The sequence below is a fragment of the Castor canadensis genome, chromosome 8, assembly GCF_047511655.1.
Source record: "Castor canadensis chromosome 8, mCasCan1.hap1v2, whole genome shotgun sequence".
In the NCBI taxonomy this organism is placed as follows: Eukaryota; Metazoa; Chordata; class Mammalia; order Rodentia; family Castoridae; genus Castor; species Castor canadensis.
The window spans coordinates 158,245,852-158,259,117 of NC_133393.1; the positions used below are offsets into that span (position 1 = coordinate 158,245,852).

General features: G+C 61.5%; 1 protein-coding gene across 1 annotated transcript; it reads left to right on the forward strand.

Annotated features, from left to right (window-relative positions):
- Positions 1-9,128: 9,128 nt before the first annotated feature.
- On the forward strand, positions 9,129-12,090 carry Pim3 (Pim-3 proto-oncogene, serine/threonine kinase). The gene is made up of 6 exons (XM_020181483.2): positions 9,129-9,360; positions 9,453-9,562; positions 9,654-9,704; positions 9,803-10,172; positions 10,758-10,934; positions 11,011-12,090. Exons 1-6 carry the CDS (start codon positions 9,276-9,278, stop codon positions 11,196-11,198), a joined length of 981 nt encoding a protein of 326 aa, XP_020037072.2. The 5' UTR covers positions 9,129-9,275; the 3' UTR covers positions 11,199-12,090.
- Positions 12,091-13,266: the final 1,176 nt, after the last annotated feature.

Genomic DNA, 13,266 nt, shown 5'->3' on the forward strand with positions numbered 1-13,266 from the left:
TAAATGAGCACCAGGAGGAGGATGGCATGGGGACAGGAGAGGGGGCAGATCCCAAGTGTGTTAGAGTGCAGGGGTCCCTCTTCTCCCCTGCCTGCCTCTCTCCTTTGACTGGCTTTGGCATTTCTAGGAATACCAGGAAATGAGAGGACCCCCGACCAGGCCTAAAACAGCTCCTGCAGCCCTAGGCCAGTGAAACCCAGCACACACCCTTTCCTGGCCAGTGGTCCTGACCTGGCCAAGTCTGGGGGTGCTTGGAAGAGGCAAAGCCTTGGCTGAAACCTGAGGGGCATAGGGATCAGTACATTCCTTCCTGGAGGTGAAATATGGTTGTGGGGTGGGGGTTGTTCTGAGTGCTAGGAAACTCAGAAAGGCTAGGGTTCATCCTTCAAGGGCAGGGCAGGTGGTGTGCCCAGCAGACCCATTCTATAGCTGAAAGCCAAGACCCAGCAGCAATAGGGAGCCAGCAAAGGGTTGTGAGCAGGAGAGGGCCATGTTCAGAAGCAAGCTGGAGGGGCTGCCTCTGATGATGAGGGGTGGAGGCCCTGCCTCTGATAATGGGGGGTGGAGGCCCTATTGGGCAGGGAGCACCAGCAGGGCATGGGGCTGAAGCTGGGGAGAGCACCATGGCAAAGCAGCAGGCTGGGTGCCATTCTCCTGCTGTCTGTGGGGAGGCCTCTGCCCCAGGTCACAGAGCAGCTGACTTGCCCACCTGGGAGGGACACCAGGGCCGGGTCGAAACCCCAAATGGTGCGTCCCAGAAACCACGAGTCAGCAGCTCCCCTCCCCTCCCATTACAGGCTAGTGGCCAGCCAGGGAAGCCACTCTGGGAACGCCCTAGCAAGGGTGTGGCTGAGACAAAGAAGGAGCCCAGCAGCTGCCTCCTGCCCTCCAGGGAAGAGGACCAATATGGGTACATATCCCCAAGGGCCAGGGATCTGGGGGAGGACTTGGTCCTCAGGATGGTGGAGCTGGGGAGCTCCGTGCTGGGGGAGGGGGCCTAGAGCTACCTGTTCAGGTGGATAGCTCTTTTCCCAAGGGACCACTACCTTGCAGGTATGAGTCTATACCTAGCCCCATCCCCATAAACATGAAGACAGGTGTCTGTGGCGGTGGCTGGGCTCCAAGAGGTAGGATGTCTCGTGCTACGGGCCCCAGGGGACCCACGGCCCCAGGAGGCCCTGTGGTTCCTCCTGACACTACCTAGGCCTGAACCTGGGGGGAGGGAAGAGAACTGGAATCATGAACCGGTCTCTGAAATTTTCAGCAGGGCTGGACCAGAGACACCCAGTGGTACCAGCCCTGTCCTGAGGCTTGGTGCTGACTAGAGGACTCAGCAGGCTACTTGCTGTCTCCCCCACCCTCCCTTCCCCTCCCTTCCCTCTCCCTGAGACTGGATTTCAGGACTGACCTTTCCCCAGGGGGAAACCCTGGACCAGGGACAGCAGGGACAGGGGAGGGGGTGCACTAGGGGCAGGACAGGGCAGGTGTGAGGTCTCAGGAGGCTCCACGTGCTTGAAGCAAAGAGCTTAGGAGCCCCAGACACAGCTCGCTCCTGCAGTGCTGTATCCAGCCCAGCACAGGGAAGCCTCGGCATCTCTCTCTGGGCCTACACAGCCCCAAGGAGCAAGTCCTCCCACTCAGGCCAAGGTCAAGGGGGCAGTGGGAGCTAGAGGGATTTCTGGGGGCCCCTGGGGCCTGCAGGCTGGAGGAGGATGGCTGGGGCAGGGAATTTCTTGGGGGTGGGGAGTCCAGCCAGAGAGTGAAAGTGTAGAATTCCTCCCATTCTTCCCATTTCTCTGCGCTGACTCAGCCACTGGGTTTCCTGTGGACACTGACTGGCTGCTGGCTGGTGAATGGATGGCTGGGAATGTGCCTATGCCCCAGGAGGGCTACGTTCACATGCCCCTCCCCTATCCCCTCTTCAGGTGCCCACCCCGCCCTGCCCTCTTGCCTCAGCAGCTCTCCCCTCCAGCTCTACAGCTGGGCCAGAGGACCAGAGCCTGGATCTTGGGAGGAGAGTCCACTAGGGGCTGATAGGTCCTGCTTCAGCTGACCTCTCCCTAGGCCCCTAGCTCTCCATCTGGACAGTGGGCAGGTTGGCAAGATTTCAAGTGTCCAGTCCTTGGTCACCCCAATCTGCTTTCTTCCTGAGGGGTGGTTGTGGGAGGTGCTGGGGCTGCAAGCCAGGGGAGCTGTGCCCACCCAGCCTGGTGCTCTGCTCCTGGCAGCTGGGCTGTGCCCATATCTTTCCAGCCCATGGGCTCAAGGGGAAAGGAAAAGAGGTTCTGAGTTGTACACACCATAAGAATGTGTAGCAAGATTGACCACCTGTGAATGCACACATAGTCCAGGCTCACCTGGGACCAGGTGTACACAAAGCTAAATTGTTCCATGAGCTCTGACCCAGGTCAACTAGCCACTGGGCCAGATTGGCTCCTCTGGCTGCCCAGCCCTAGAGAGCCAGCACCTCCTCCAGGAAGCCCTCAGCACAGTCTGCTTTGGGAGCAGCAAGAGTAAGTATGGACACTGAGGGTAAGCCAGTCAAGAATTGGGAACATCCCTTCACCAGAGGCCAACTCAACCCCTCTGCTGGCCTGGAGTGCCACCCCACCACCACCCTGTCACTTCCCAGGAATAGGGAGGTGTCCCTGATGTTGGAAAAAAGCCTGACCACTTCTGAACCAGGTGCCCTGCCCAGTCCACCTCATTGCCCTGTGTCAGGGTGGACTGGGGGAGCACTGGTCAGAGGTGGGGACACAGCGGGGCCCCTCCTCAGGCCTTAGTGGACCCCTCTGGACTCTCCTAGACCTGGGTTTGAGACTGGACGCAGCTGGCCCAGTGCTCTTGCAGTCATTCAGGGTCCTTTCTCCTAGTCCCTCCCCCAGAGCAGCAGCAGAGGCAGGAAGGGCCTGGGAGGCTCATACCAATCAAGACAAACAGGAACCCGGCCAGGAAGGGTCGACAGGCTGGACCACAGCTCAGCACCATCAGAGCCCCTGCAAGCCTGGCCAGCAGACCAGAGACACGGATGTCCCCCGGTGGTTACCCTTTCCTGGGCTGGGGGGTCCCTGGAGCCCCCACTCTCTGCTCCCACTGCCTTCTGGCATCCAAATGCTCCTCATGATTCTTTGTGTCCAGCCCAGACTGGCCCTGTGGATGCCCAGGAGCCAGATCTCGGTCTTTCTGGCAAGGCAGGGGAGGGCTGCCTAGAGGGGCTCCTCAGGGTAACAGGGCACAGTCTGAGGTGAGCATGAGCCCCATGGCTCATCCTGCAATCCTGCCCAACCTGGCCTGGCTCTGCATCAGTGTGGCTGTCAGGAACCAGTCCCTGCCTGAAGGCCTAGGTCCATTCCCAGCAGCCCCTAAAGGAGAAGAGGGGGCAAGGGGAGGCTCCTGGCAGCCACAAAAACAAACGGGTTCTTCTCTAGTTCTTCCTCCATGAGCAGAACTCTGGGCTTTATTGGTTCTTCCTCAGAACCACTGACTGCCCCCCACCATGCCCAGGCAGGTGGGACTTGCCTTTCATCCCCCAGGTATTTTTCTGAACTTTAAAGGAGGAGACTCACAGGCACTGGGTGCCCAGGTATGTCAGTCCCAAGCTGTGTGGGTACTACCCAGGGCTATCAGGGAGGGGTCAGATAGAACCTGACCTGAAGCTGTCATCCATCCTGCCCTGCTTCTGTCCAAGCTGACCTGCTCTCGGGCAGAGTTCATGCTCTGGCAGTAATGCTCCTGCTTGAGAGCTTGGCAGGGCCAACTGCAACCCACAGGCTTGTCCTGTCCCCAAAGTCCCCACTCCTGAGAAGGTCCTCCTCACACACACGTGTGATAGCAGTGTCCCCAGGCTGTCACGTGGTGCACAAGTGGACTGAGCTGCGCAGCAATACTCACTAAATGTACACGTCTCCAAGGTCATGATTACAGACACTCCCCACCCCTCTCTACATCCCCAGCCTGGAGCTGAGAGGTTACGCCCACTCAGGGTCAGGGCGTGAGCTTCTGCAGAAGGCACCCCTGCGCCTGCAGTCCATGTGGACTGGGCAGGACAAGCAGGAGTGCGACACCCTCCACCACATCCACCTAAACGCCTTAGTCTAAGGAGCTCCTCATTGGAGGCAGAGGTTCAGAGCTTCTGGGAGGCATGTCAGGCCCCACCCCAGCCAACCTATCCCAGGGAGCCCCAAGACTCTGTGGATAAAATTCTGGAGTCTGTGCCTACAAAGAAGGCCAGGACTTCCATTACTGCTTCTGTGAGGTGCCTACTGTATGCTGTGGGGAGGCTGAGGCTGGGAGCGGCTGGGGACCTTCCACTGTTCCAGGGTGGGTCAGTAGCAGGGCAAGGCCCATGACTGAGAGGTGGGAGGGCCTGGGCTGGGGTGCCCAGCCTGTGGTTGATGATGGTCCCCAGAGGTGAACCAGGGCACGCACTTTTGGGGCAAAGGTTGGACTGGACTGTGGGCAGCCCAGTCCTGCCCACAGGTACCACACAGTGTGCTGGATGAGGAGGGACACCTTTGGCCTAGTCTTCTGCTGCACCAGCTTCAGCCCTGGCTGAGCCTGGCCCTAGTTTGGGGACAGTGTTGCAGCCAGCAGCCATCCAGGCTGAAGGGTCCAGATGGGATGGAATGGCCTATGTCACCTTGCCCACTGTCTTTGCTGTCTTCAAGGCTCACCAGCTAAGAGCCCCAGGCTGCTTTGGGGGACAAAAGAAAGCATTCAGATACACTGAGGAGCTGCTTTAGGTCTGGACACCCCCTGGCATCTTTGGTTTTTCAAGGTCTTTTTCTGCTGAGGTCAGGTGACCACTCCATGTGTGAGTAGACATGCCTCAGTGGCAACAGGGGCCACGCCAAGAGTAAGCAGCAGCCAACATAGGGTGGGCCTCTGCTGGGGGCTCAGGACAGGCCAGGGTCTCCTGGGCAGGGCAGTGGCGTCTGTCAGTCTCTGGGACAAGGGTAGAAGAGGCTGGGCCAGAGTTCATGCAAGCTGGTGGCCCTGTTCCTACTGAGCTTCCTACCCCAACCCTGGGTGGCCTTTGGTGAATTGTTGCAAAATCCTGGCGAGCTCTGCTGGCTTCTCTCATCGGTGAGAGGCTGCGGTGAGAGGCTGCACTGAGGAGCTTGGGGCAGGAGGGGAAAGGGTGGTGCCTGCCCTGCCCTGCCCTGCCCTGGGAGTTCTGCTTCCAAGCAAGCCTAGCAGCTGTGGCCCTGCAACAGTGGGTGGCCAGGGCCTGTGCCACACTTACCCAACTAGCCAGGGCCAGGCACAGGGTGGGGGTGGACTGGTACAGTTCCTGGCCAGGGGCCATGGATGGCAGTGGGTGCTTGTTGCCAGCTGTGCCCATCTAAGGAACTGTCAAGCTGGGCTTAGGGAGGGGCCAGCCTAGGCACAGCCAGCAGCTCTTGCAATGAACCTAAGGTCAGAGGATCTTGAGGCAAGGCTACACTGTCTATCTCTGGGACTGACCCTCATGGCTGAAGGGACATGCACCAGGGTCCAGGACAAGGCTGGAAGCAGGAGTGAGGAGGCTGGTGGAAGGTGGGACAGAGTCACAGCCTTGGTAGGGGAGGGGCAGGTGAGAGGACCCCAGGTATGGCCCAGCTGGAGAAGTATCAGAGACAGTCAGGATGGAGCTAGGCAAACGTATGAGATGCCTATGGGCCAGCTAGACAAAGTCTGATAGAGGTGGCATTTGTCATTGGCATGGGAAGAAGAGTCCAGGATGGCCTGAGGGCAAGAGGACAGGTGGAGATGGCTGATGGAGTATGGGGGAGGTACCCCTACCCCATTCTCCTCATGGATGCTTCAGCTCCATGGGGGTGCCTCAGGTGGGTATGTTTACAAGCTTGATGTGTGTGCACGTGTGTTTACCAGCTGTTGTGAGCATGAGCACCTGTGTGTGAGTGTGTGTGTGTGTGTGTGTGTGTGTGTGTGTGTGTGTGTGTCTAGGGAGAGAGGAAGGCTGAGGCCCTGGCTCCCCTCTCTTCCACTCTCCCTAATCCAGTGAGGCCAGTTTGGCTCCTGTCACCACAGCAACGGCACAGCCCCTCCCACCAGCAGGACAGGGTGACCTGGTGGAGCTGGCTGCTCATCCCATCCACTGTAGGGCAGGGATGGCTGTTTCCATCCCTGAGCCAGGAGCAGTCAGGGACAGGATGGCTCCGGGGCTGGGTGAAAGGTGGGGAAATCTGGCCCTTGGTAGGGTCTGCTCTGCTCCCCCAGCCTCCGCCCTGCCCCCTCAGCAGAGCAGCCCAATTGTTGCAGGTTCTTGTGCTTCACTGACTTGCAGTGGGTGTTGGAGGCCCAGGGGCAGGGCTTGGGCCTCTGCAGCCAGACCCCAGCTAGGCCCTCCTCCTTCTGGCCTCTCATCTGTAGGAATGCCCCAGCTCTGCTGCTGTGGGCTGGGCCTACCCACAGGGGCCAGAGCTATTTTTAAGGCCCACCGGATGGGCCTTCCAGGAACCAGGAAAAAACAGGCGGGGACTGGCACCCTGCATGGGGCTTGGCTGGGGGTGTTAAGCAGACCTGTGAGGCCAGAGTCAGCAGAAGGGCTAGAAGCCCTTGGGTCTCTGAGATTCAGCCTGTGCAAGGAGTGCAGAAGCTCTATAGCCAGAGTACCCACCATTTGCCAAGCCAATAAATGGTAGACCATGCCCACTGCTGGCAGGGGTAAGGTGAGGCAAGCAGGGCTTATCTGGGGATACAAGGGGTCCTATATCCCTTTGGGGCAGAGCTTCCTCCAGAAGTTATGGTGGTCTGGATGACTGCACACACCAGGCTGCCTGCTCAGTAAACTCCTCAAGCCAGATGGATATTGGATGGACAGCTCCTGGGGGCATGGGCTCCAGTCTATTTTGACTTGTCAGAGCTCACTGCTGGCTCAGGGTTCTCAATCTGCAAGTGCAGGGGCACACACACGTCCATAAAGGAGTGAATGCACAGCAGTGTCAGGAGAAAAGAAAGTTGCAGAGAAATCCCAACCTCAGCAAGTGGTTGCCTCCTGCATCGGGACCAGGCTACCAGGAACCCTCCCCACTGTCCAAGCCCTCTGGAGGTCCTGTGAGGCAGGAGTCCTTCTGGGGTCTCTAGCCCACCTTCAAAGTAAGGGGAGGAGGAGCCGTGGGAGGCTGGGCACATGTAGCTGTTGGTCTAGGGAGACTGGTATCGAGAGCACACCTCGGGAGTTTGGGGGAGCAGAGATGGGGTGCCCCTCCTGGATTTTGGTCTCTCAAGGCTGACTCTACTGGGTTCCAGCCAGGATGACCCAGAGAGTTTCATGAATTGGGCAGGAGGTCCACTGAGGGGGCCTCAGTAATCCCAGTCCCTCCCAGCTGCTGACCTGCTCTCAGGATCTCCGTGGTCAACATCTAGACCCAGAAGGCTCCCCAGCACACCCCCTTCCCAGCATGAAGGCCTGGGGTCCAGCACAGCTTGACTGCACAGCATGGGAAGGAGACCCTGCTGGACCCTAGGCTGGTCCTCTGCAAGCACCCACACATGGACAATAGCCCTCCTCCCACACAAGTGGTGTAAATTCTACTGAGAGCATGGGCTTGGACATCCTACCTGGGACTTGACCTGGTCAGGGACAAGGGTCCTGGGCTGGCCTGAGTCAGGAGCCATGCCGCACTGCAGGAGAGCACCAGGCTCCAAGACCCTGAGGCTCTTTCAGACAGGAACCAGAAGGAGGCAGTTAGAGAATGTCAGCGTGGGGGACAAGGCCCAAAGAGCTAGAAGGTAGGCGGGACAAGAGCAGAGCCATCACAAGCAAGGCTTAGGGCACCAGTGAGACAGAGAAAGAGCTAGAGAGGAGCTAGTGGGCTTCTGTGCCACAGATGGACCCTAGACTAGGTCAAGAAAGGACCTCAAGCAGAAGAGTGGTGTGGTGGTCAGTGGCACCATTGAAGAGACGGTGAGGGGTAAGAAGCCAGGCCCACAGGCAAGCGTGTGTGCAAGGTCACACCAAGGGGCCAGGCACTTGGATCTGCACATGGACGCTTGCTGGGAGCATCAGATAATGTCTTCAACCCACTCTGGGGCTGAGCGGGGTCTTCAGACGGCCACTCACATCCTCTAATCCTGAGCTGTTTTGAGGTCGGCAAGCACATCGTACAGGTGAGCATTGAGACCTCAGAGGAGCACAGGTAGGCTCGGGGCCATGTTGGACCTGGGCTGTGCGGGCCCTGACCCCTGATCACAGAGTCCACTGGTAGAGGCGGACAGCAGATGGATCCGGAGATCAGCCACGACCGCGCCAGGTGGATGGAAAGCAGAGGAAGGCCACCAGGGCAAAGGGTCCGGGGAGGGGAGGCATCCTGGGGGTGGGAGGGGGGTTTGGAGCTGCGGGCCGAGCGGGCTGAGGAGCACCTGGGCAGGGGGTGCTGAGCTGAGGAGTCTCGAGGGGCGGCGACGCCGTCTCCCGCGGCCAGGGCACGTTCGTACTAGGGCGCGCTGGCCGCCGGTGACGCACACGCACATCTGTGTCACCGCGGCCTCAGGGTGACACGGGAGCCCCTCCCGGACTTCCGCCTCTCCTCCGGACCCCGCACCCCTTTTCTCCGCGCGCCCGGACCGCCCACAGGCGGCACAGAGAAAAGAACGCGCGTGTGCCACCAAGCCCGGCGGGTGACCTTCCGCGGAGCCGTCTTGGGGGCGGGACCCGGCAAATCCCGCCCCGCCCCCACCCCCGCCTCGCCATTGGCTGCGCTCTAACCACCCCGTGTCCTTTCAAAACCCTGCTTCCTATTGGCTCACGTGGCCCCACCCGCACCGCCCAAGGCGCCTCGGCCTCCGCCCGCGCGCGAACTGCGCGTGCGCAGAGCGAGTGAGCACACAGAAGGAACCGCGACACGAGGTGCGCCTCCGCGACTCTACTATGCCAATGTAGTCCCGGCGGGTCCCGCCTCCGCCGCCTCACAGCCTTCTCGCACCAGGAAGGCGGCTCCGGCTTTCCCAGTGCCGCCCGGGCGGGCTCGGAGCCGCTGCACAGCGCAAGCCGCGGGAGGAAGGGGGCGGGGGGTTCTGGTGGCCCCGCCCACCGCGGAGGGATACGCGCCACCGGGGCCCAAAACCCCGGGGCGAGGCGGCCGGGGCGTGTGAGCCGCTCGGCCTGCTGCGTGTCTACGCGGTTCCGCGCGGTCACCGGGCGACTGCGCCGCGCGGCCGCTTCGCCGAGCGCCCGGCATATCCGCCGCGTTGTCTGCGGCCCGGGAGGCCGCCCTCCCGCGTCCGCGCCGACCGGGCGAGAGGTGGCGCCGATCGCGAGGCCGCCCGCGATGCTGCTGTCCAAGTTCGGTTCCCTGGCGCACCTCTGCGGGCCCGGCGGCGTGGACCACCTTCCGGTGAAGATCCTGCAGCCAGGTTCGCGGGCGGGCTGGGCCGGGCCGGGCCGGGCCGGGGCGGGAGCCGGCGGGGCGCCCGGCCGTCACTAAGCCTCTCGTGCGTCCCCATAGCCAAGGCGGACAAGGAGAGCTTCGAGAAGGTGTACCAGGTGGGCGCCGTGCTGGGCAGCGGCGGCTTCGGCACGGTCTACGCGGGCAGCCGCATCGCCGACGGGCTCCCGGTGAGTCGAGTCGGGCCGCTGGGCGGATCCGGGTTCTCGCCCGCCTCGCTCGGCCGCCGGGCCTGACCTGACCACTCGCGTCCCCCCGCAGGTGGCCGTGAAGCACGTGGTGAAGGAGCGGGTGACCGAGTGGGGCAGCCTTGTAAGTCTGCGGGCGGTGCGGGGGTGCGGGCCGGCGGTGCGGGCGGTGCGGGCGGTGCGGGCTGCCCGGCTTTGTGCGCTGACCGCCGTGTCCCCCAGGGCGGCGCGGCCGTGCCCCTGGAGGTGGTGCTGCTGCGCAAGGTGGGCGCGGCGGGCGGCGCGCGCGGCGTCATCCGCCTGCTGGACTGGTTCGAGCGGCCCGACGGCTTCCTGCTGGTGCTGGAGCGGCCCGAGCCCGCGCAGGACCTCTTCGACTTCATCACGGAGCGCGGCGCCCTGGACGAGCCGCTGGCCCGCCGCTTCTTCGCGCAGGTGCTGGCCGCCGTGCGCCACTGCCACGGCTGCGGCGTGGTGCACCGCGACATCAAGGACGAGAACCTGCTGGTGGATCTGCGCTCGGGCGAGCTGAAGCTCATCGACTTCGGCTCGGGCGCGCTGCTCAAGGACACGGTCTACACCGACTTCGACGGTGAGCCCGGCGGGCAACGGGGGGGCAGGGGAGGGCAGGGGAGGGGGCGCGGGGCTGGGGCTCCGCGGTGCGCGCGCGACTCCGGGGCCCCTCCCCGTGCCGGGCGGGCGCTCGCTGGCCTCCCCTGCGTGCGTGCCGAGCTCGGGGGCGCCGCGGCAGAAATCCCCGCATTGCGGAGCGCGGGGAAGCCGGGGCTCCCCGCTCCTCCCTCCTCCCTCGCTGCCCGCCCCGCCTCTTCCCGCGCTGCTCTCTCCTCCTCCCCTCCTTTGCCCTCCCCTCCCCGGCCGCACGGGCTGGGCTGGGACCAAGCTGGAGCGCAGGGCACCGCGCCCCGTGGCCTCACGTCGCATCTGTTTGTTGTGAAACGCGAGCCGAGGCTCATGTGACGCGCGCTCCCCGGGCAGCGGCGCCTCCCCTGCCCGGCACGTCCCTCCCCCTGCGAGGCCCCGCCTGCCGCTGGGGTTTTTCCAGGGTGATGACAAGCAAGATTTTGGAGGCCAGGCTGACCAGGAGTTAATTGGCAGGAGCTCCCCGACCTCTCCTGTCCCTGACCTCGTGTGTCCCCAACCCCTTGTGTTCCCGCAGGCACCCGGGTGTACAGCCCCCCAGAGTGGATTCGCTACCACCGCTACCACGGGCGTTCGGCCACCGTGTGGTCCCTTGGTGTGCTGCTCTATGACATGGTGTGCGGTGACATCCCCTTTGAGCAGGACGAGGAGATCCTGCGTGGTCGCCTGTTCTTCCGGAGGAGGGTCTCCCCAGGTGTGCACTGTGACTTGTGGCTGGGTGGGGGGTAGGGGGAGGAGTAGAACATTCCCTGACCTTCTGCTCTCTCCAGAGTGCCAGCAGCTCATTGAGTGGTGCCTCTCCCTGAGGCCTTCAGAGAGGCCCTCACTGGACCAGATCGCTGCTCACCCCTGGATGCTTGGGGCAGAAGGGGACATCTCAGAGAGCTGTGACCTGCGACTCTGTGCCCTGGACACTGATGATGGGGCCAGCACCACGTCCAGCAGTGAGAGCTTGTGAGAAGGGGCCTGGCTTAAAATGTGTCCTTCTGCAGAAGCAGTGATCTTTGATTCCTGGTGACCTTTGCCCTCGGCACCGGGCCTGTTTCCTTTGCTTTGAGTGCCTTTTTGATCGCTGCTCCATGGGACTGGGTTTTCTTGAGCTCATCTGTCCAAAGACGGCTCCGGGTGAAGAGAGGTCCCACCTGCCCTCTGGGTGGATACTTGAACCAGAGACATCCCCCACCTTCTGCTCCAACCTGGAGGCAGCCTTCCTGTAGGGCCCAGAGCACCCACCAGTGGGCACAGGATCCCCGTGCCTGCCTCCCACCCTCAGTCTCATGGTGTTCGACTGGGCTGTCCGTGCACAAGCAATGCAATGGCAGGCCTCTGCCGCCTGCCTGCCACAGCGCACGCAGGCTGTGTCTGTGCGTGCCAGTATCTGTTGTTTATGGTGTGACTCCCCTGGAGGGCGCCCCGCCCTACCGGGCTATTTATTGCTTAATTTATTTGTCGAGGTTACTTCCTCTGAGCAGCTGCCTCCTCCAGGCCTCTGGTGGCAGCAGTCATAGACCCTGTCCTGACCTTACACCTGGAGTAGGTCCCCAGTCCACCTGTTTGGGAGGAAGAACTTGTACAGTGGCTAATTTAAAGGGAGTGGGTGACCCCGCCGCCCTGGGCATCTGCACTGGGGGTGGGTTTTAAATTATTGACCTTGTACAGTCTGCTTGCTGGCTCTGAAAGCTGGGTGGGGGACAGAGTCTCAAGCCCTTAATTTATTTTAGCAGCTGTGTTTCTGTGACCCCGGTGTGATGGGCATCGGGGATGGGGGGTTCTTTCAGTTCAAAAGTGTGAGATGTCTGGAGATCATATTTTTTATACAGGTATTTCAATTAAATTTTTTTTGTATATAAGAGATGTCCTGTGTTTACTGTGCTGGGTGCCCAGGTGGGAAAGTGGGGTTGAGGGGATTCCTGACCCTGAGTAGGTAGCCTTTCCAGATTGCCTCTGGAGGCCGTGCCCATAGTGGGGACAGAGGGGTCCAGTCTCTTCCCTTTGGGAGGCCAGCCTGGCTCCTTCTGGTGTCTCTTCCTTTAGGCAAGAGGGTCCTGTGTGTGGTTTGTGGCCTTTTGCCATCCCATTCTCTGCACCCAGAGGAATAGGTGATCCCAAGAGGAGTTACGGAGTCTGCTCAGGGAGGCTCAGGAAAGTAGAGATGCCTGGTTACTGTGCAGATGTTCTGAGTGATATGTAGGAGTTTGCCAGAAGGATGGGGTGGGAGGGTGTCCAGGCAATGCAGACAGTACCTACAGAGGACAGGTGGGTGTGGTAGGGGCATGTTGAGGTGTGGCCAGTTGTGTGGTGGGAGGGGAGGGGGAGGGGGGCAGGGGGAGAAGTCACTGTGATGCTCCAGGAGCCCTGCTGAAGAACCCTTGGCAGGTAGGCAGCAGGACAAGAATGTCCCTCTATGGGTCCACAGGTACGAAGAGGGAGAAGCGAAGCTACTCTTCCTCAGGCAGGAGAGGGTTGGGCGGAGGCTTCTGGCTCCACTGGAATCCTTGGGTGTTTGTGGACTGCCTCTCCTGAGGACCCGTTGCTGAGGGCAGGAGTTTTCAGGGGGCAGAACCTTGCCCACAGGTCCCCCGCAACCCTATCCCTGCCCAGCAGCAGAGACTGGCAAGTGGGAGGAAAGTGCCTGTTCCCACAGCCCTACCTGGCCAGCTTGCCCAAGTCTACCCAGGCCCACTGGGCCTTTTCTTTTAACTCACCCCAGCGCACCTAGCAGAAGCAGGGTCCAGGGGCAGCAGCCCTGAGCCTGGTAGCTGGAACTCAGCATGGCCCATTCTGGTTTCCTGGTCGGGGGCTCCTGACGGACGCAGCCCCTGTATCACCACACGGCCACATGGATCAGATCAGGCTGGCCCATTGCTAGGAGAGAATGCCAGGCCCACTCCCCTGTCCCTAATTCCTCCCATCCATCTGTCCACCCTCCTCCACTTACTCTGCCATCCAACCTCCTTCCATCCTTTCCTCCACCCACTGCTCGCTGAGCTGTGCTGGGGCTGAGTCAAGCCCCTCTCCCCCTGTGC